The following is a 24071-nucleotide window of genomic DNA, read 5'->3' as shown; positions in this document are numbered from 1 at the left end:
TTGAAAAACGTTTGCGGCATTTCTGATAAGCCGGAGAATGAAGCGAATGCGAGTCCGACTTAAAGATCAACTGGTAGAGCGTTGGGTTAATAAAGCATATTTTAAATTGTTAACCAACACTCAGAGAGACAGAGAGAGTGAGAGAGAGAGAGTGAGAGAGATAGCTGAGAAGCGCCAACGGCAAGCGGCAACCGACAACATTATGGCCATTAAAAATACCCAAAACGACAACGACAATTTCCTCATTATCGTAAAATTTATTCAAGCAAAATAAATTCATTGGTCGTTAACCTTGACACTGGTTTTTCTTTTTATTTTTATTCCCTCTCTCACTCACTCTCTCTGGATGTGTGTGTGTGTGTGAGTGCTGTCTTTTGTGTGCGCATAAAATTCATGCCATGACGCGTGTTAAATAGTCGCTGTCATTTGTCGACAACTGGGGAAAACTTTTCAGCTCAGAGCTGTAAAATGATTTTTGCAGACCAGACCAGACCGAGTGGGTGGCCCCAGACAGGGGGGGGTTGTGGTGAGAGAGAGAGAGAGATATAGGCTCAAGATCGCCTTAAGTTAGACTACATTAAATAAAAGGCAGACAAACAAATTGTGATTACAGGCAGAAAAGCGGCAGAAACAGAACCAAAACTAAGCATGACTGTTATTATTTTAGCCCCCCCCCCCCCCCCTGCAGCCTTGAGGGGTAGGAAGCGTAATCCGCACTACCAAAAAAAGCGAAAAGGAAATTACGCCTGTAAGTATGCTACAATAATCAATAAGTCTATGGTAGTGTGTGTGTGGGAGGCTTTGGGTGGGTGTATGCTGTTGCCGCTTGACTGCGTTTTAGGCTGCCAGACACACACAAGCACCGAGAGAGAGTCGGAGAGTGGGCAAGGGAGTGAGGGTGATTTGTCATGGGCCTGCCGCGAGTTTTGGGAGTTTCCATTGCAGTCCTCGTCCTCGCCAATGATTTTTTTGCTGCTCAGACGGCGTTGCTGTGGCTGTTGCTGCCGTTTCCCCTGGGCTGTTTTGCGGGCTTAAAGTGTTAATGTATCTCTCATATTGGTGTGTGACAGTTCTGGCATTCTGCCTGTCTGACGGGGAAATTTATGCACCGAGTTTCGGCGAGCCTCGAACTTGTTGAATTGCATTCCAGGCGGAGATGGTTGTCTCAAGATTAATGACCAGGACTTCCCCTCCCTCCCCCAGACACACTTAAAGCTGCAGGCTCTCCCTCCCACCTCCCACCTCACATTTCACACATTTAAAGCGATTGAATGAAATTCTGCGATTCGCCTTAAGCATTCGACATTAGCCATAAAAGCAATTCATATGCAAAATAGAGACTCCAGGACTCAATATCCTGTGCATATATAAATTATAGACGCGAGGAGAAATAGGATCCCTGGGCCATGGCTAAAAGGGATAAATAAAAAAGAAAATGCAAAAGAAAACCATAGAAAATGAAGAAAAGCTTTTTTCATCCCAAAAGCTAGCAAAGCAAGGCAAGTCCTTCTGCTCTCGTGGAGTGTGCTCGTGTGTGTGTGTGTGTGTGTTAAAGTGAGTGTGCGGCAGCTGTCTGTGTGCGTATTGGCGAGGATTCTAGCTACAGCCCCGACCAACACCGACTCTGACGTCGTTTTGTGGGCTCCTCTACTCCGCCACCGCCTCGTGCCCAGCTCAATGCTGTCGTCGTCGTCGTCATTTCGTTCTTTATATAAAACCGAGTCGAGCACAGCCAAGGAGAATGCTCTCTGACACACACACACACACACACACACACACTTGCACACAGGACAATATAATGTTGTTGCTTTTTTCTACTTTCTCGTTTCTTTTTTTTCGCTCTACTATTTTTCTACATTTCTTTTATTTCCAGTCAGCAGAAAAAATTCTTATACACAAGCTGCGTTTGCCTGTGTGTGTGTGTGTGTGTGTGTGTGAGGAAAAGCTCTCTTGCCATGTGTGTGTGTGTGTGTGTGTATGCGTGAGCTGGAGCAGTCAGCTCAGTTTTCTTTTGAATGATTCGATGATTTTAAGCGCCTGCGTTATATGAAAACCAATCGCATCAAAGCACCCCATTAAATTTCATCGTCAGGCATATATCCTTGCCACACTCACACTCACACACACACACTCTCGAGCACAGAGAGACGAGACATGGGTCCTGGCAGCTGCTGCCGCTGCTGTGCCATGACTCCTGGGTGGCTCTTGGCCATGTCTGCGTCTGCATCTACGTCTGTCTAAGCCGCCCAAGGCAATGTTTGCTATATGCCAGGGAAATCCGTCAGAAAGCGCAGCCGCTGCAGCTGCTCCTTCAGCTCCAGCAGCAGCCCCCTCCTCCCCCTATCCAGCTCCTCTGTCCCATCATCATCATCATCATTATGTGCTGACGGCGTAAATGGCTCTATCAGCACATTGTGCAGCGCCTTTTGGTGGCACTGACATGTGGCAAGTCCCCACTCGGCTCGATACCAGCTTAAAGTTGCATATTTTTGGCCAATTTAAAGTGCTTTTAATGGCTTTATGCTATGCTGAGGCATGGAAAATGGAAAGAAAAAAACACACAGCCAAATGCCAAGTCATGGTGGGGGCTTGGGGCTGGAGTCGGAGTCCGTGTTGGTGCTGGTGTTGGGATACTGTCGTTAGTTTTATATACTTTCTATATGCACATAGCCCGCAGTCTATCACAGGACAGAGACGCCATCTTCTGGCTCGGCTTTTGCTTTTGCTTTATTTGCAGTGGATCCAACTCCATCTGCCCCGCCGCTCCACCTCCACCTCCACCGCCGCCTTGGATTCTTGCTTTCTTTTATTCTGCTATTCCCTCCTTACGTCCCTCTCCTGCCTTTCTTTTATTCTGCTATTCCCTCTCTCTTGCTTTTCTCTTCTTTTTTTTTTTGTGATGGCAAACATTTAATGGGTTTTTCAGAAAATTGCATTTTCTTCTTTGGCACTCTTTAGCCTTTTTGTTTAGCTGCTACTTTGCAGCAGCAGCAGCAGCAGTGGCAGCGCCAGTGGCAGAGGCAGAGGCAGAGGACTCGACTCGAGTCTCAGTTGTTGTTCCTGCTGCTGCTGCTGCTCATGACCATGGCTGCCATATTAGATTTTGAATGCATTTCCGCTTTTTGCCGCAGCGAGCAAAACTTTTGTTCGCCATGTTGGTTCTCTCTCTCACTCGCTCTAGCTCTCTCTCTCTCTCTCTGTAAGTGTGTGTGTGGGTATATTTTCCACTGACTGACAGCTGTGCAAATGGGCGGCAACAAGGACGAGAGGCGCGTTGCAAGTTTGTCTATCCCGAGTGGGAGTGTGTTTTGGTTGGTTTAGTTGGCTCTTGGTTGGCTGCCTGCCTAGCATCGGTCTCCCCCCTGGCACCCGCATCCCCCCGGCTCGTGTTTCTGGCTGCATTAAAACTTTGTTTCATTTTCCCGATGTCTGTGTGTCTGTGTGTCTGAGTGGGTGTGTGGGTGCTTTTCCTTTTGCTTTTGTTTGATGAAAAAGTCCAAGTTGTTGCGCAAAAGTTTTTATGCAAGTTTTGCTATTTTGGCAAATGGATATCCTTCCAGCCACTGCTCCACCCTCCTGCTCCTCCGACTGCTATCTATCCGACTTATATGGAAGTTGGTCATGTATATGGGATACATAAGTATGTATCAAAACCGACGCTAGCTATTGGCATTTCTCGACTGGGGGCTTAATCAAACTTTGCCCTCCGCCGGGAGCCAGCTGAAGTTTGAGTTGGGGAAAGGCATTTAAACCGATGAATTAATGTGAAATTCGTGTCCGTCACAAGGGGCATGCTCTCCGCACACCTTCCAGCAATGCCACACACACACACATATGCACAGGCACAAAAAGTGCTGCATACTTCAGGGCGCTGGCTGGCTGGCCCTCGTATGCAAATGAAACAAACATTCCACACATTCCCCCCAAGGCAGTCCAAGGGCCATAAAACGTCAAGCCGCAGCCAACAAAAAACAGTAACGTTTTCAACCCGTTTTCGTTGACCAAATTAAAAAGCCATTTAGGAGGTAGGCCCACCAAAAGACAACAGAGAGACACATTTCCATTCAAAGCTGCCTCCGAGGTGGCAATTAGACATCGATGGCCGAATAATTTGGCTGGCTCGATGGCTCCATGGCTCGATGGCTGGGTGGAGAAAAGCGAGCACAACCGGTCCGGGGCAGGGGATTTCATCGATTATGCGACAGCAGTTCGTCTATTGAATTGATACGAGCCCCCACTCTTTTGGGGACTGTGAAGCAGATCTTAACGATTTTCAACGGCACTAAATCTTCAAGGACAGCAGCACCAGGCAGCCCCAGCAGCTGAACTGAGTTAATCATCCATGATTTAACGATTCGTAGACCATTTAATTGCCATTCAGACCCAGACATGACAGCCGATCGGTGATTAAAACCAAACAAGACAAAGCCAAAGACCCAAACACAAAGAGAGTGTGAGAGAAGCAGAAACAACACATTTTTTGTGTTCAGTTTTAACGACTTGACAAAAAGTCATTTAAGGCACTTCTTTGGGACAATTTTTGACGCACCAACAAGTTTTGCCATCAATTGGAAATGGATCCGGCATGAAAGTACACCTGTAAGTGGTGGGTGGGAGAGCTATCTGGGGGCGGGGTGGGGTTGTGGGTGTGGGTGTGGGTGTGGCAGCAGCACGCGCCATTTCGTTGGAAATTGAAAACGTGTCCAACATCGAGACATCAATTTTTAAACAGAAGTAATCACTTTGTAAACGTTGCCCGGGACTCGACAGAATACTCGAATACACACACATATATCCTTTGGGGGTTGACTTTGGCTAAGCCAGAGGCCACCAGAGTCCTTTTGGTCCTTTTTGGCTGGGGACCAGCAGCAGACCCCTGACAAGTATGCCTCAAATTTCTGGGGTCTGCTTGGCGCTCCGCTTGATTTCCAAATTTCTGCACGTAACCACGTAAAGTTGCAGAAATTTTTATACAATTTGTTGCATGCATAATTCACGAGCACCAGACGAGGCAGGCAGCAGGCATCAGGCACTTGCTGCTGGATTTATGTGGGTGGCTCTTCTGGCTCTCCGGAATTATGATGAGCCAAAAGCATCAAAGGGGAGCAGCCTGGAAGGGCTTAGCTCGTAAGTTAGATGAGAACTCAATTCAATTTGATGAAAGCCAAGGAGTCGTAAGTATGGCCATGGAAAAAAAGCATTCAAGAGATGCCGAATCCAAAGCCAAAACGAAACAGAAACCGAGACAACACTAAGACCCTGTTAATCTATGGAAATAAGCGCCACCATTTGTCTATCGTATAGATCTGAGGCTTTATTCGGATATCCCCCCCCACTTTTAATTGCCATTCAGCACGGCCCGGCCCGCTCGGCACTGGCTTTACAGTCACGTCGCGCACACACACACTAAAAAAGCGATATAAGCTAAAAATTTATTAAATTCTCATTTATCAAACATCATAAATCAAAGTCTGTGTTGTATTTATTTCGAATGATCTATCAACAGTTTGCCATTTGGATGGGTCCCCCCTCTGTATCTGTATCTGTATCTATAGCTGTATCTTTTATGACTAGCTAATTTGTGTTGTTGTTGTTTTTGATTTTGATTTGTCAGTTTATTGTTTCTGGCTGTCAATGATGATGATGCTGCTGCTGCTCCTCTTCTTTCGCGAGAATGGAGCTCAATGAACTATAAAAAACTAATGTTTCAGCGGCAGACAGGCGGCCAGGCGGCCAGGCGGCCATGCACTTGACAAGTGAATGAAAGGCTGAATGATGTCAATCTATCATGCAGCCCCCCAGCCCCCCCAGGGCTACACCGTCCGTCAACTTTTACTTTCAGTTTGACCTTTGCTAACTGTCAAAATTCGCTGCCGCTTGCAATGTGTCAAAAGTGTGGCAGTAGCTGTTGTTACTGTATTTGCATTTGACAGCTCCTGTCCGATGTCCGCTGTCCCCTGTCCGCTGTCCCCTATCCGCATCACTTTTCGCACTTTTGCAGCAGAGACAGAGGCAGAGGCAGCGACTGAGACTGCGACGGCGGCGGCATCGAGCACAAAACGCGGCTTTGAACTACTAAATCATTTTTGACAGTTGGCAGCGACGCCGGGGAAAGCCCCAAGCAGCACAGTCTGGCTCTGTGTGTGTGTGTGTGTGTGTGTGTGTTTGTTTGTTTGTGTGTGCGGGCACTCTTTAACCATGACCTTGAGAGCCGTTACACACACATACATATTGGTGGTGCTGCTGCCTTTGTTTATGCAATAAATTAAAAGCAATAATTTTTCATCTTGAGGCAGCAGCAGCAGCAGAAGCAGCGGCAGCGGCAACCAGCAACAGTTGAAAGTTCGCCCGCTGCGGCGCAGCGCATTAATTTTGTGTAAACTTCAACAAACACACTGCCACACAGCCCTGCCACACACACACACACATACACACAGATACTCCAGAGAGGGACAGAAACAGCAGCAACAGCGGCAAAAGTGATAAAGCACCGCAATGGCAATGGCAGCGACGTCGACATTGTTTTTAGCTCGCTGCGACTGCGCTGCTCTGCGCTGCTCTGTTCTGCTCTGCTCTGCTCTGTTCTGTCGCTGCTCCCTTAGCAATAAATACAACAACAACAAGAGGCAGCAGCAGAAACAATAATTCAACTTGTGGCAACTTTGGCACTGTGCTCCACATACCACACGGCCGGGCAGGGCAGGGCCGAGACGAACCGGGCACAGTGCAGGTTCAATGGACGCTTTGCGCCTGCGCAGGGCCCAACAAATTGCAGCCACCAGCTGTCTCTCTCTCTCTCCCTATCTCTCTCTTCCCCTCTTTCTCTTACGCCATTAATTCTAGCGCTTGCCGGCTTGTTTGACAGTTCTGACAGACGATTATTTAAAGTTGTGCTTAAATGCTCGCCTCTCGCTCTCGCTCGCTGTCTCCGTCTCTGTTTCTGTCTGGGCCTTGCGCCTGGCCCTGACCCCCCCCGGCTGTCTGCGCCCCCCCGCAAACCTGGCGAAAATAATACAAATTACACTTTTGGCATATTGTTCCGAGCCGAGCCGAGCCTACAAGAGCAAACGAACCACTTGTTTCTGTGGGTTAGTGGGTCTCCCAGTCCCGCTCCGCTCCGCACCCCGCAATCCCGGAAAAACAATCGAATTGAAGGCGTTCTGGAAATATTTTTCAGATATTACCGCGGAGGTTTAACGATTTAAATGCCCCGGCACACCATTCTTCAATTTAACGCATCATAAAGATGGGGGGGAAAACTGTGTCCTGCAGCGGGGACTTTTATGAGCCCAAGAGGCGGCTGCCGACGGCCCGACGGAATGGCTATGGGCTGGTTCTTGGTCGGGTTAAGAACCCCGCACACTGTGTGGAGCGCGATCATAAATCAAATTTCAATTCACGTGCCGTTCGTTCGCCTCATGTTCATTAATGAAAGCGAAATGCTCATACGCTTATATAATGCCACAAACGCAAGGGGCACGCCAGCCAGGCAGTGGCGGGAAGGGGGCATGGCCATGACGCAAGCGTCCAACTATCAGCCCTCGGACATCATCGAAACTGCCACTGCGCACAGCAGCAGCGAGGAGCGCTGAACAGATTTTCACATCAAAAAAATTGGCACAAGTTCATCATCATTGTGATGGTTGGTCCCACTGAATGGGGATGACTGCTGTCCTGCTGTCCTGCTGTCCCCCTGTCCGGCTGTCTGGTCGAGGGGGGGCGTGGCCACATGCACGTTGAAAGCTCGGAGACCGCCGATGTTCAATTTATGAGCCGCAGACAGTCGCCCGCCACTGCCACTGTCCCTGGCTCTGGCTCTGGCCCTGGCCTTTGTTTAGCTTCTTCCCCCTTTTAATCGATTGTAGTTTTTAATTAAAATTTAACTTTATAATGATTTTTTATCAGCTGTCCCAAGTAGCGGCGAGTCTGTTTAAGTCTAAATTAAAAAGAAATTTCTCATTTTGAAGAGGAGAACAGCAGAACAGGAAGCCGCAACCGTGCGCAAACTGGGCGTGGATCGGGCCGGAACGTGATCGCGAACAGGATTAGTGACAGCCATCAGACAGACATCAAAGCCCCCCAAAACTGATCGATGCCCCAGCCTTTTTTCCGGCCAGCTTTGATTGATGTGCGAACTGGAAGTCAGCACGTGTACCCTGTCCCCCTGTCCCCCTCTAGCCTCTAATCTATCATCTAAGTATATATAGTAAGTATCTCTACTCTACACAAATGTGTTAAATGACTTAATGTGGAATGTGACTTACCATCATATGTTAGTTCTGAAGGATTGAGTGATGATAAGAACTTACCATCTGAAACGGGAAAGAAAATACAGCAGAGAATTAGCCAAATGCATATTTATTTCAATTAGGATTTTGTAAAGGAATCATTGGTGGGGTTGGCCGCATTCATTCAACTAATTACCAATAAATAATATTCTCGGATTAAACGCAAATGTTTTTATAATCCCCAAAAAAATGCACTCAAATGGGAATTTTTTTGTAAAATGATACCCTGGCTATAAGGAGGGTATATAAAGAATTTTATAGTGTATATATTTACTTTATTGTATCCCTAAACTAATCAATTTTCTATAAGATTTGGTAATTTTTATAGGCCTGACTTTTTTGCTTTATTTTTGACAATTTTTCAAACGAAAAATGCTCTAAAATTTGTTGTAAATCCCCTTATTTCCATTTATCCAAAAGGATATGCAGGACTTCGTGTTCATCCAACCATTACGTGTGTGTGTGTGTGTGTGTGTGTGCTTCCCACTCTTTATCCATAATTGCAGCATTAAAACGCTTAATTACAACCATTTTATTTTTGTTCGTGCTGTCTATAGTTTTTGTGTGGCTCTATTGGGCTTTTGTCTGTCACCTTCCTGCAATTTTTGGCCCTTCCTCTCTCCCTCTCCCACTCCCTCTCTCTCTCGCTCTTTATTCTAGCGCGTTTTTTGTTGGTTTAATTTTGTTTTGTTGCTTGATTAATTTTATTATTGTGCAGCATTTAATTTAATACGCATTGCGGCGCATAATGTACAATAATTATTTTAAATTCACTTTGACAAGCACGCACACGCCACACCATGCCCCTCCCCGCCCACCCCCTCCCACTCTTGCCTAACCGCCTTCATTTCCCTGTTAATGTTAATTTAATATTTTTACATTGTGCTCGTGTTTTAATTTTGCCTGCGGTTTGCCATGTTTGTTGCTGAAAATGTTTTACTTTTTCGCATTTTTCGATTTTTTTTTTTTTTGTTATCATAAAACAAAAATGCAAATTAACGCAGAATCCTCTTCGGCCGCTTCATCTCTCTTTTTGTATTGTTAATTATTTATGGCTGTCAGGTTGTGTGTGTTTTTTTTTTCGTTTTTAATTTTTGTGCTTTATCTTTTTTTCGAGCATTTTATTTGCACGCATTTTATTTCGATAAATTATTAAATTATTTGCTATTTTTATTTTCTGACATTTAATGGCGTTTTAAGGCCATAAACATTTTTGCAGCTACACTTAAGCCGAAAAATGGCAATAATATCGCATTAAATGGTTTTATTTTTCGTATCAACAAAAAGAGTTAATCGCACAGAACATTCCTTTTCTTTTTCATAGAGAATGATACCGAATCTCCCCGACTTGAGAGGAATACTAGCCTCCTGATGATCATGATCATCTGCCCTGATTTCCATTTACTTATTGTAAAATTCTGCAGGTTTATTTCTGTAATTTTATTGTATTTTTATCGTATTCGTCGACTTGATTTGTTGTAAATAAATCAACGATAATTAACCTTCTGCAGCGCGTAGAAATAATTTTACTGTCAATGTTGTCACCGATGACAGTCGAACATCTTAAATCATTTTGTGGCATGGCCTGGTCTCGTTGTATCTTGTATTTTGTGTGTGTGTGTGTGTGTGTGTGTGTGTGTGTGTGTGTGTGTTTCGTGAGCACAAAACGAAATTAAAAAGCGCAACAACGACGGACACTAAACACGGCTAAATGATCAACGCTCCCCGAAAATGCCAAATGCGCCAAATGAAATGCCAATTCGCACTCAATTGGAGGGCGGATCGGTACAGGACAGGGCAGGGCAGGACAGGACAGGGCTCTCGACTGGCGACAAAACACCTTTCGGAAACAGAGAGTAGAGGGTCTGGGACTTGGACTGGCACTGGGACTCTGTCGCCGTCTCTGTCCTGGTCTCTCCCTGATGCGTAGACGTCAAAATGCCGTGGTGGCAATTAAATGCCTTCGACGCTCATTGCCAACGCCTCAGTCAGAGGTAGAGCTCAGAGTCCAAGTCGCAGACCCAGACCCAGACCCAGTCGCAGTCCCCGTCCGAGACCCAGTCTTGAGCTGCTTTAGTGTCTTTGTCCTGAGGCTGGTGCCTACTCCTACCTCCCGCCCCTCCTGCTACTCTCCCACCTTGAAGTCGGGCAACAAATAACGCCCAAATATGGCGCAATTTCATTCGCAACGCAGCGAATCGATTGCCGATGGATGAGACGATGCCACCGCTGCTGTTCGCTGCTGTTGCCTCTGTCGATTCATTTCAATTCGTTGCGTTTCGATTTATTTATCACCTGTCGTTGAAAATTGAAATTGCATTCGCTTGGGCCATCACCCATCGCCCATCGCCCATCGCCCCAACCCCAAGGCAATCCCAAAACCCAAAAGAGAACTCACTGCCAGAGCCAGGCCGAGTCCGCTTTTTGCTTTAGTTTCGTTTCGTTTCATTTTCTTGAGGGCCAGGTAATCATTGTCAACAATTAATGAACAGCCATTGGTGGGCGTGGCAGTCATTTAATGAACAGCCAGACCAGACCAGACCAGGCCAGCCAGAGGTAGCCGCATTTTGTATTTCGTTTTCCTTGGGTTTTTTCTTCCTCTTTTCTTCTATTTTTATAAATTAGCAGAGAGGCCTTTTCCTATTAGAATGGCCAAAAAACTCATCAGCATAATGTAAGATGTTGTGGCTCGGGGCGATAATGAGCTATAATGGAGCTGGCCAAAGGGAGAGGCAGAGCGAGGAAAGGGGTAATGGCAGTGAGGCAGGGGACTGGTTCGGAGAGGTTCTGAAACTGGTTCGAGTCTTAAGAGCTCTTAATGCCGCTGGCATGGCTTCACTTCACTTTTTCCCCCTTTTTTTTGCATATTTAAAAGCTTGATTCAGTTCAGACCGAACATTGATCGACTAATCAGCAAAAGGCAAAGAAAGTGCAGACCAGGACGAGCCAGGACGGGTTGCAGCAGCCTTATCAATGCACTTTGCCGTGCTACACGTAAACTTACTTTAAACGCGCCAAACTTTTCATTCCAGATAAGGACCCAAACCGAACCGAACCCAAGCGGAAGGAGCCCTGGAACGTTCTGCCCCCCTCCCGCCACTCCACTGATAGCATTTTGCATTGATTTCAATCATTGTTTATGTACTCTGTCTGCCCCAAGGATGTGCCGGGCCCTGCACTTGATTGGCGGGGAGTGCCAGTGCCAGAAGTCGGGGAATCATTAGACCAGGCCCCAAGCTAAGGCCAAAGCTGAGCGATGTTCGTGCCGTGCCAGCAGCGCGCGCTTCAACGCTTTGCTGCCACAAGTTGCAGTGGCAGCGGCAGTGGCAGTGGCAGTGGCAGCGGCAGCGGCCACAAGTTGGTGTCTGCGCTCTGCTGCATGGGGTCCGCTCTGGCCTGGTCTGGTCTTGTGGCATGCGGACTTTTGTAGCAGACAAAATTGTCGACAAATAGTTTACACAAGCATGAAATTTTGCTGCCCCGACGAGCAACAAAAGAATGTTGTTGCTGTACTTGCCGCAGTTGTTTTTGTGGTTTAGTTTGTAGTTGCAGGAATTCGCTAGCAACAATTCTGTGAAGGCAGTAGCCAGCAGGCAGCAGACAGCAGGCAGCATGCAACACAAACCGATTGGCAAATGTCAGCCAAAGAAAGCAACAGCAACTACAGTAGGGCAGGGGGGAGGGTGGTTGCAACATGATATCCTCTCCTCCCCTGACCCGCTACACCTGCCACAAAATGTTTAATTAAATTATGTGAGGAGCGTCAGAGGCAGCAGAGGGTGCCAGAGTGCGATATGGAGCCTGAGGATTATGCATTGTTATGCGGTCATTAATTCATATCAAAGGGGTAATTGAAAACCGCATAAATTAAACAAAAAGCGCGAAAAAACAGTGCAATTATTTGCCATTTTTTTTGTTTGGTTTAAATACGGCAGAGCATCATTTTTTTCCTTTGGATTGCATTTGAGTGTGTTATCCGCTGGGGAAAAAGCGCGCGCGGCTTTGACATTTGGCTGCATTATAGTTTAATCTTATTAAAATATTTATTTTATTAAAATATGCATGCAATTTGTTAATTTAACTGCTGCGTTTGCTGTTATACCCTGCCCCACGCCCACTCACCATTTGCCAGGCGGCATGCCACTTTTTGATACCCTCTGACAAATTTCGATTTGAGGTCCATAAACACATTTATCCATGGAAATATTCTACACATTATCTGATATATATATATATCCATAAAGTGCACAGGGTATTCCTAGCCTAGACGATTCTTCATTTCATTTCGTTTCGTTTCTGGTTTGGTGTTTTTTTTGTTAGTTGGTCGTCACGGATTTCGTGTTTTTATTGTGGCAGCCACTGCGCTTAATTGCATTTTGTATATGAATTAATGAATTTTTTATCAGCAACAATACACCTACACAACCCACGGACACACGGACACACCGACAGAACAGATGTGCCATATAAGCCTCGCTATATGCGAGCTTTATTTATTTGATTTTTTTTCTTCCTCTCTCTTTTTTGTGTGGCGCCTGATAATGCAAGGAAAATAACAAATAGGACAGGCAGGCCACAGAGAGAGCTTCCATATTTTTATATATTTCGTTTTTCCAGCTGCGAATATTTAATTTCATTTGTGGTCTGACCAATAAAGGCCACAAGAGAGAGAGATAGATAGGAGGTAAATCTCTCCTAGCCCGCGGAGAAGGACTCCAAGGACTGTGTGCATTTACCATATCATTAACAAGTCCATTCGTATCGGGCAGTTAGGATCTTGTTAGAGATCTAGATTCAACAGAAAAAGGGTTCGCTATGGGCCGGAAACTTTTCTGTTTCATTAAAATGCAATTAATATAGGCTTTCAGCACATTCTGATGACTTTGGGGACTTGGCCAGAGGCAAATTACCCAACTAACTCGTCCAACTCGGCCCCGAAGGCAACAAATTAGGGTGCGCCTATAATTAATAACATTTTCAACAAAACATATACACTCGTAGAGTGGGAAAAGAGTGGGAACCATTTCATTAACTTCACATTACACATTACACATTGCACGAGCCAGGGAAGAGCCACTGCAATAGTTCCAAACTGGGACAGAGACACGTGTAAGTACGAGTACGGATGTTTCCCTTATGCACACACACACACAAGAAGTGCACGCAACTATCCAAAGAGACAGAGGCAGGGACAGGTATGAGTATGAGTCAATCCATTAACGTTTTGATAAAAGATCTTTATGACGACACTCCAAGCGGCAGCGACGCCGGCAATCATCATCATCAGCAACAGCCAACAGCCACAAGAGCCACAAAAATGGGCTTTGGTACGTGTCAGCAAGAAACGAGACACACCATCGAGTGAAAAGTAATTGCGTTTAAATGCGTTTACATTAGGGCCCGAAAAAAGCCGCACATATCATCAATACATGATGTGCAATGGAGCTGGACTCGAGTTTGGCCTAATTGCAGAGTTCCATTGATGGCCAGATGGGCGGGCAGCTCCATCAAGGACAATTATTACATTACACTTGTAGTGCCGGCCTTTAATGGCATTATTAATGCAGCCAGCCGCACTCGGGACCGGACCGGATCGGACCGGATCGGACCGGGGAAGCCCTGAAATAAATCTCCATCGGCGACTTTACGACAGCCAAAGGCCGCCGCCAGTAAAAACACTCACCCACAACCTACAACCTCAACTCCCCGACCCGTCCAGATAACTCTCACACCCCCCCTGAACGGTGTTCTTTTACGATTTTTTAATAGTTCTCACATAGATTTTATAGTTCGTTTCCCCATTCCTTGGGGCACTGTCTATCTCCCTGGCCGCTTTGATGGGGCACTATTTGTTTTTCTTACTTTTGGCCAGAGCGCATAAAATTGATTTCCTTTCCCGGTGCCCGTTTCCCGGTGCCCGTTTCCCCGGTGCCCGGTTCCCAGTTCCCAGTTCCCGGTTTACGGAGCGTTTACTCTTTCGCCTGTCATAAAATTTATGTTTATGTCGTAAAATTTAGTTCGATTTTTTTCGCTTCTACAGCTCTGGCTCGAGCAATCAATGTGCGTGCTTCTTGCTGGATTTTTAGTGGACCACACCAGGTGTTTACAAAGGGTTTTCGCTCAGACAATGCGGCGTATACGCAACGTTTTTTTTCCAGGCTCTAGAGAAAGGAAATGGAAGCACGGGGGCGAAAAAATTGTCGCTTTCTTGATATAAACAAACGACAGACATTTATTTTTATTACACACCTTTTTCGGCCTTTTCGACAGAGGGTGATGGCCCACAGAGTGGGAGGGAGGGATGACACTTTGGTAGTAGATTCTAGTTATTCTAATGCACATTTCATAGGCAATTCCAAATTAGGCAATGTTTGGCAATGTACTTGGCTGTCACCCCCCCACAGACAGACACCTCAGACCTCAGACCTCAACCCTCAGGACTCAGGACTCAGGCCTCACGACGACTCGGTGCTCCGGTTCTCAGGACTCGGTTCTCCGGTTCCCCTCAGTGTACATCAAGGTGTGGCTGTGTGGCTGTGGCCGAAGGGTGGTTGGACGACTCGTGCTTATAAAAAAGTAATTTTCTCATTTCTTGCCAACGTTCGAGGCTTTTTGTATATTAGAAGAAATGGCTTTATTTATTTCTTATTTCTTACAAGTGGAGAAAAACTTTGCCGCTTTCTCTGTACGCTCTCCACTCTCCATCGTGCCCTGCTCTACTTTACTTGGATGCTGTTTGGTTTGTTTTTTTTTTCTGGTTGGGCGCCCGTTAAATTGGCAAGTTTGTTGTGCTAAGTTTTTGGGGTCTCTCGCTGGCTCGGAGAGCACATAAATTAGACGCACAAATTAGAAATTATGTGCGCATTTAAATGTGAAGAGGACTGGGACTCCAGTTACAGCTCCAGCTGCTGAATGGCCCTGCCCCATTCGCCGTTTCTCCGACTGTCTGCTCCATATGTTGGCTAATGAAATGGCGGATGGAGGAGGCAGTCGGTTGGAGGCAGGAGACAGGCCCTGAGTGTATGCCCTGCCTTTTAGTCAAACTCAATGAATATTTGAAGAGCCACCAAACGAATGGCAAAAGGCAAAAAAAAAGAAGGCTGAGAAACCGAAATGGAAATGGAACTTTTGTGCCACGGCGCCATTTGGCGCTACAAAAGATATTTTTCCATTGAAAGCGTACGGGTACGGGCAGAAAAAGTTGTTTAAATTTAGCCCAAGACACATGTGTGTATCCGCGTGCCACATGCAGTGGGTGTGTGTGTGTGGGTGGTGCTTCAGAGGCGGGGTGCTTACAATTCCGCATTTCGCGTTCTTTGTGGTTGTCGTCATTACTTGCTCTTCTTTTTCGGCCGGAGACAATTGTCAGGGCAGAGATTCGCAAGAAGTTCAATGATCGATCCAAGGCTCTGGGTCTTTGCCCTCTCTCCCGGCGACCAATTTGCGGCACTTCCCCCCCACTTTATCGAAGCATTTGCATCCCGTTGCCGTGCCCCTACCCTTTCCCCGTCGCTAATGTCGTTTATCATTAGGCTAACCCACAATTTCCATTCTGTTGAACAGGAAAATGTGTGTATATCTAGCACAATTTTCTACACAATTTTCTTCCTGTTGACGCTAGATAATTTCTGTGCTGTGTTTCTTTTTGGGAGAGCGAATTACAAAATGTCAAATTTTCCCCCCACCCCTGCAGCACACGCCCCCGAACAAAACGCCCCCGACACGCTCCAACTCGGGGGAAGGGAGGCGGCGGTGGACTTGTAGGTGGCATAACGAAACCTGTCTGCCCGCCCGCCTGCCTGCCTACCTTGTCAGGTGAGCCGACCACGCCCCCTCAAGCACTGGGCGCATAATTTGTCATTGAATGTTTGCCTTTCGAGGGAGGTGGCACGCCCACTGCTGGTCGGTCGGTAGGTCAGTGGACGCAGGATAATGGTAATGCTAATGTCTTAGGTGTTGCTGTTGCTGCAAGAATGTTTGTCCAGGGAACAAAAAGCCGAACAAGGGGGCAAGAGGGGGCGTGTCCACTCGAGAGTGGGTAGCTGTTGTTGTACGAGTGTATCCTGGCTAAAACATTTTCTGCCTAATTTTCCTGTTCGAGCATTTAAAAAGCATTTAGCCTACAGTGGCGTCCCTCAAAAACTGTCCGCTTGCAGCCCGCTATCTGCTGAGAGAGATAGAGAGAGAGAGGGAGCGAGAGCGCGAGAGGTCGTCAGAGCTCACTACACAAACGGCCATACATATAAAGGCATATAATTATAATCGCTGATAAATGTTTCATACTAATAAACACTTAAAGAGAACAAGAGGAGCATGGAATGGATGAGGGGACGGGCATCGGGAATCGGGGATCGGGATTGGGATCGGGACGTGTGACGCTAATGACACTTGGCTCCATCGTTGTCGGTTGTCCGTTGTGCTGGGCAAAAATGAAATGATTTGTGTGAGAGATTGCATGCCTCGCAGTGATTTGTGATTTGTGTGTTGAGAAATGCAATTTTAAACGGAGGGGAACTTGCAACCGGCAGCTTGATAAGCCGCAGCACTGTCATCAGCGGCATCCAGCACTTGATAGCTCTATTAATGGCACGCCAGAAGACCCCTCCAGATTACCCCTTCGACCGACCACCGACCGCCATCTATCTCTATCTGTCTCTCCGAATTGCAGTTGGAAGGAAATCCAAAATGAATGAATGCGAAAATAATGAATAATAAAAGTCAAGACTACATGATTTTTAATGTTTCGCAGCGAATGAATGGCCGACGCTAGCATTGAGGTTAAAAAACAAATCAAAAATAATCATAAAAAAAAACAAACGAGAATAAGACAGAAAGATCTCCCTGTCCCTGTCTCGCTGTCTCGCTGTCTCTCGGTGTTTCTTATCAACTTTGTGGCTGGAGTGATCGTCCAGCTGTGTCCAATTTATTCAACCGCCAGTGTTGTAGATCCATAACTATATTACGGCGATAAGTGCAAAGCTAGACAAATTCCAAGTCAAAGTCAGCGACCAACCGACCACCCATGAAACACGATTCCCATCCCATGCCGCATCCGCATCAGGATGAGCCGCCCTAAAGGAAGTCCGCTGTTTGTCAGGAGTCGCAACCCTCCGCGGCGCGCCGTGTGGCAGGCAGCAACAATGAAGCGTTTGTTGCCGCTGTTGGTGTTGCTTGTTTGTCAACTTCCACCGCTCCACCCCACTGCTATCCTATCCTCTCAACCGAAGCTGTTCCTTCTGGTGTTGATGATTCTGTTGATGTGAAGGCCACCTTACCCCCCCAAATGGAGAGCAGCTCTATGCGCAGCCCGAGAGCCCAATCCCCGAGCTTGGGAAATTCGATGCGCATTCTATTCATTGGCGTGTCGGCCCAGAAATATGATAATGTGAATGAGCAAACGAGAGGCAGAGCAGAGCAGAGCAGAACAGAGCCCAAAAAAAAAGCAACAGTCAGTTCGTAAATTTTCATTGTAAAATAAGAAGTGCCGAGCGCCCTGGTCCTGCTCCTGCTCCTGCTCCTGCTCCTGTCGTGTTTTTTTAGGGGATGAAGATGTATTGCCTTTTGTGCTATTTGACGTAATGTTACATAAGCTCTGGTGCCTGCCTCTGCGGCCCTTCCCTGATTCTCGTACCCATTTCCATTCCCATTCCCTGATTCCCATTCCCTGCTCCTCATTATGAAACATCGTATTTCTGTTTCAAATTTTTATGATTGTGAAACTTGGTGTGGTCCCTGGCACAGAACCCAAACCCGAACCAAGTCCCGGGTGTTAGTTAGGCCCAATCATACGTGCAGCAGCTGGTGCGGGGACTCTTTATGCGGGGATTTCGGGGTTCGGTTCGGTTCGGTTCGGTTCGGGCTCGAAAACAGATATGGGCAATTTCTGCCAGCCGGGTCTTCTATTCAAGAGTTTTTTTTCTTCTTTTTCATATTTTGTTAATGCGTAAAATTTTAATTTCATTTTTTGTGATCATCGTTGAGGGGGGAAATTGTGTCATCGTTTCTGACAAAAGAGTTAAAAAGTTGCGGAAACAGTGATCTATATCATACTGGTGCGAATGGAAGGTTATTCGTGGGGTCAAAGGGTGGGAGAAAAGCTGCTTTCAATTGAAGAGTGATCGGGCCTTGGTCTCTCTCTTCGCTTGAATTTGCATGCGGAATCTGCCAGAATTTTCACTTCCTTTCACAGAGCCCGAACCGAATGTAATACAATTAAAAGCCAGCTCAAAAGAATGGGAGTGAGGCAAATGCTTTCACATTTCACATCGCAGCCCAAGAAAAACTCCCAAGGCAAAAATCCCTGAGAAAAACTGTCAACGGATCCGTGGGCCCCGGGGGGCAACAAATGGAAATTGTCTAATTGTGCGTGGCAAGATAACAAACAGAGTTAGAGCTTCCTGTTATTGTTACCCGGGCGAGTATTCCTTTGCCCTTCAGATGTGGCCCTGGCTCTGGCTCTGGCTCTGACTGTGGATGTTGTGGTAGCTGTAACACATTTCATCAATGTAAATATCAAGAGCAACAAACGGAAGATAATCGCCTTAGTGCTGGAAAAAGTGCACTCCAAATAAGGTCAGCAGCAGCAGAGGAGGAGGAGGATTTAAATGCCACAATGACAAAAACAAGCTGCCACACGGACAGATCCGCTGCCATGAACAACCCTCCCGGCATGGCTTTAAAACTGTAACAATTGGCAATTGTGTGGGTCTTGCGGCTTGACGAACTCCGAGAGCCGAGCGGAAAGGATAACACGCACTTCTGGGACCAGCCCTCCCTCTCCCTCTCTCTCCCTCTCACTCTCTCTCACTGTGTTGCCACCCGGCGACCCGCTGCCATGAAAGTTAATTTACGTCACGCAGCATTTTCAATCAATGTCAGGCGGAGGGTAGTCGGAATCAAAAAGGGGTTGCTGCTGCCCGCCCGCCTGCTGTTCTTGTTTATTTTCATTTTCGATTCTATTTTTTCATCAAATTGATCTCGTTTTGATTTGCATTTAAGAGCGCGACACTTGACAAGTCGCCGTGTGCAAATAAACACATTGAACGCAGTACAAAATACACAAAATACTCGACACCCGTCTTAGGGGTCTTTAACAGGGCATTACCGTCAAGTGTGACGGGTCTGGGCCTGGGCCTGGTCTGGCGACCCTGGCAGCCATTTGCTCATCACCATCGTCAGGTCGAGACAAGTCGAAAATTTCAAAATATTCTTTAATTGAAACTCTCCTCTGATGGAAGATGGAAGAACTTGTGGAGTTGTGGCTGGACTTGATGAGGGTGCCATATAATTATGCCGACTCCCGAGGTCTGCGGCTGTCAGCCACATAGACGGGGTTTTTATAGGGAAATCTATCGTTTGGTTGACGCCCAACACACACACACACTCTCTCCCTATTGCTGGGGCTATCTATCCACGAGTGTGTATAATTATGGTCAAAATTAAAGACCAAAAAGATCTCTTTTTCTCTCATTGAAGTTGTTTCCCACTTAGGGAGTTCCCCCTCTACCCTGACCTCTCCGCGCATACAATTCGGGGGGGGAATTTCGGGGCAGGACACGCATCCTTGTGCAGTGAGGTTTTTCCTTTGTCGGGGCATGAAATTCCTGTCAAAATTGATAAAAATCACATTTTCCATTTGAATAACATTTTACGAATTCGTGCATAAAATTACGACAGAGAAAAGTATCCCTCTCCCAGTCCCCCTCTCTCTCTCTCTCACTCTCCCCTGTGCTCTCTGCAGTGGAATTTCTGCAGCTCGGAATATTCTTTGGTAACCACATTCCTTTCATTCCACTCCATTCCGTGTCCCCCCCGCCCCTCTCCAGAACAGGGTTGCCATGTCTACTTAAAATGTGGAAAATATCTATTTGCTACGCCCGAAATACGCGCCGCAAATTTCGCCAGACAGAGAAAGGGAGATAGAGTGAGAAGAGAGAAGAGAGAGAGAAGTTTTCTTGCCATTTTCTTATCGCCGCAGCAGCAACAAAATGTACAAAATTAACATGAAAATTTTGCGCGTTGGCTGAAATTATTCAACTGTAGATAATTTTCATTGGCAGAGGGAGACAGGGAGAACGCCAGAGCGAGAAGGCGATAGAGAGAGAGAGTGCACTGCTTGAACTATGCCAAAATTTAATTTGTCTACAAAGTCAGGCGACGTGTCGCGACGTGTAGATAAATCAATCAAAATGGCGCGCCAGAGCAGAGCACACACACACACACACGCACGCAGGCACACATACTTGTGCCCATAAAAGTTTCGTTTCTGTTCGGCTCGCTTTAAAGTTGTGTCCGAGCGAAAAATTTGACGTCAACGTCAATGGATTGGCTTCGGAACGCCTCCTCCCAGCTCGGAGAGCCTCGAACCGCGTTCGTCTGCCCCCCCCTCCCCAACCCCTCGTGGTCTGCTGTGGTCAGTGGAAACTGCATTATCACCTTGGACCCCCACTCAGCCTTTTGGAGCAGAGCAGAGCGGAGCGGAGCGACGAGTGGCCCAAGAGTGTCTTTTTCGAGTGGTGCTTGGGCCGGGGCTTTTGTTTTTGTTGCCGCCACAAACAAAGGGGAAAACAACGCACTCACACACACACCAGACACACACATAGAAGAGGAAAAAATATATAATATTATTTTTGCCTATCACCATAAATAATTCACCTGACCCACCCCCTCGAAGCCGCCAGAAGAGTCTCCCCCTCCTGCACTCGCTGGATCTTCAAAAAGAAGCGCCAAGTGCAAAGTCAGTCGCACTCGAAAAAAATATTGAAAAGCAACAAAAACAAAAATATGACCAAGAAATACTAAAAAAAAATACACATAAAAATCTTTTCAAGTTGGCGTGGCTGGAGAGTTGAGTCGAGGGCTCCACAGAGCCCCACGAAGACAGGCAGTCTAGGGTCTCCCCATCGTCTCGATCTTAGGGCTGTCCCTATGAGTAGTCTGCGGATCCAGTGCTCAAGTTGTTGCTGTTGCTGTTGCTCTTTTGTCAAGTTGTTGGATGGATGGGGCATGCTCAAAGCTTTGGCGGCACTTGAAACTGAGGCAAACAACATAATCAAACCAAAGAGAGCGAAAGACCTGTCCAACAGCCTCAAGAGGTGCGAGCGTGAAGTGTGTAACACATTCAATAGGGATTAGGGCGATCATCCAGATAGACTTTGGGCAGTGATTAAGATATCCCCTTCCCCAAAAACAAATATAGATTAGGACTTACCAGGGTCTGATGTATCTAGGACAGGTGGCTGCTGTGACAAGGGACCCGGTGTACTACCAGCGCCCGGCGATCGGGCGTCGTCGTTCATTGCTCCGCCATAGGACAGCGATGAGCTTGGCGGCCGCTGCAAGTAGAAAATAATAGTAAATTAATACCGTATCGTACTCGTATATGGTATAGTAATGGCGGGATAGAGACACTAATGTGTGGCATAGATCAAGAGCCAGAGGCATGCGTTAGCTGTTTGTTAGAATTGATTACAAATTGGTTATAAATGTCGCTTTAAATTGACACGCCTGCCCATTAAATGAGGCAGACGATATGGCCCGAAGTGGCTCGAGCTCCAGCTCCAGCTATTGCTATTGCTATTGCTATTTCCATGGCCAATGCCAAAGGCAGACATTGTCATGTCTTGTCCGGATTCTTCCGCCTCCCCTCCCCCCCCCTCCCGTTCCATCCCGTCTGACTGTCTGCACGACTGTCAAGTTGTCAAAACTGCCACGGCCTGGCCATATTGTGGCCAAACAAATGCTCAAGATTGTCGTGGCCTAGGCCTAGACCAGAGACCCAGCCACAGACCTGGCCCGAACAGAACAGAGCACAACAGACAAGACACAACATCGTGTGCAAAAATAAATATAGCTTTATATATATATGTATATACTATATAAGTTATCAAATTAATATGCAGCGACTGGCTCTGACTCTCTGACCGTCTTCTAACTAGGAGTAGACTCGACTCGTCTTCATCACCAGCCCCATCATCGTCATCGTCATCGTCATTGGCAGAGGCAACGGGCAACGGGCAACGGCAACAGGCAGAGGCAACAACCATCGACAACCGACGACAACGACAACGACGGCATATTAAGCGCTGCTAAAAACTTATGCAGAAACCAAAAATGTCAATGTCCAGGTATCGTTCGTGGCCCCTCCCCTGCCCCCATGCTCCCTGCCCCCATGCTCCCTGCTCCCTGCTCGAAATCGATCGGTAAGAGCAATTTAAATTCTGCTAATAACAAAAATACAAAACCCGGGCATTAATTTCATGCACGTGCAACCAGGGGGCGCACAGGGGGAGTGGCTCCGGCTCTGGCTCTTCCAGCTACAAATTTTTAGCCATAAAATTATTATTTTCCCAAGCTCGTAAAAATTCTTGACTTTCGAATACAATAAATTCGAGCGGCCTGCTGGAGTTCGTTTTCGTTTTCGGTGGAGATTCATTTGGCATTCGAGTCACAATTCGTGTGTTTTCGCTAAATATTTGTTAAATCGCATATTAATAGCGCCCTGCTATAGACAATTTGTCGGTTGTCTTATAATTGTTATTGTCGGGGGGGGATGGGTGTGTGTCCCCCCCCGCCACCTCCTCCCGGCAGTCATAAATTTTGATTTGCTAGATAAATGCTGAGAGACCAATGAACTGTGATAAATGTATGTACGTGGCAGATAATCCTAAGATATGCTTAGACGATAGATGATAGATGATATCTTGGCCAAGTTCCAATAGATTGGATCGGATCGGTTCCTGCTTTTCCCACTACTTTCAATTTCAAACACACTCCGCCCGGCGGCACTCTGGCAAATCTATTAATAATTAGACAACGTTGTCTGCATTTTAAACAACAAACTCACTCCCTTTTCCACCTTTTGCACTGTTCTATGCCGAGTTATGGGCCATAAGGTGTCTCTTGATAGTCGCATAAACAATTTCCACTATAAAACGAGTCGCTCGGGTCGGACCCGCCTGCAATTGTAGCAATTGTCGTTGTTCTGTTTATGGCTTATAAACAAAGTATAAAAAAAGCTCAACTTTGGACTGACCGCAAACTAATTTGTTGTTGGCTCCGAATGGAACTATTTAATTAGCGCGGAGCTGGGAAAACCAAAGTCAAATAATACGGCTATAAAAAAGATAAAACACAACGACTTTCCTTTTATGACATTGACATTTGATAGGCCTGTCGGTCTGTTGGCCCGGCCGAGAGTCTGGCTCTGGGACCTGGTCGAATCTTTCACACTTGCCGCACATTCCCTGCATTTTTTTCTTTTTCTTTTTTTTTGGTGGAAGGGAAGGTTGTTCTGAGCCGAGCTTGGGCGGCTTTCGAGGCGATTGAAAGTGTATCGGGTGACGGCTCGAGTGTTGGCCAGGTCTTTCTCGCAGGCGTGCGGTGCGCTTCCTGGTCCGTGCTAAATGCCAGGCGTGCTCCTTGGACGGCAGAGGACATGCCGGAGGACCAATCGATGCGTGCATTAATTACATTTTCAATTAGCCAGCGGTGCCAGCAAATGAAGCTATCGAATTGCCTTTGTCCCTTGCATGTCCTGTGACAATTATTATCGAATATCGGTTTTATTTAAATGATGCCCTGCCTATGGGGGCGACAGCTTTTAATATTAATGAAAGCGTCCCCACTTCCGTCCCCATCTAACCCCAATTCCGATTCCCTGTCACGTAATGTTCGGCCTCCGCTCCGCTCTCCGTCGCCTTCCGGAGCAAAAGGAAACTTTTTCACTTATTTTTTTTGAGAGTGGGAGACCCTTTGGGTGCATTAAAATGATCAAGAAACAAT

At 46.6% G+C, this 24071-nt stretch overlaps 1 protein-coding gene across 2 annotated transcripts in view; it reads right to left on the bottom strand.

Annotated features, from left to right (window-relative positions):
- LOC6588098 (homeobox protein homothorax) overlaps nt 1-24071 on the bottom strand; it is a 106310-nt gene that overhangs the window by 31124 nt on the left and 51115 nt on the right. Inside the window, exons 7-8 of one of the 2 annotated variants that reach the window (XM_026990737.1) lie at nt 21499-21622; nt 8265-8312 (exon numbers count right to left, since the gene is read on the bottom strand). In XM_026990737.1, the coding sequence (XP_026846538.1) occupies nt 8265-8312; nt 21499-21622 (172 nt within the window). The remainder of the gene's footprint in view (nt 1-8264; nt 8313-21498; nt 21623-24071) is intronic. The other variant, XM_026990744.1, reaches the window with a different exon arrangement.

Source organism: Drosophila persimilis, unplaced genomic scaffold, assembly GCF_003286085.1.
Source record: "Drosophila persimilis strain 14011-0111.01,24,50 unplaced genomic scaffold, DperRS2 tig00000000-arrow-pilon, whole genome shotgun sequence".
NCBI classification, from domain to species: Eukaryota; Metazoa; Arthropoda; class Insecta; order Diptera; family Drosophilidae; genus Drosophila; species Drosophila persimilis.
Note: the sequence above shows the minus strand (reverse complement) of the source record. Positions and strands in the feature narration are given on the sequence as shown.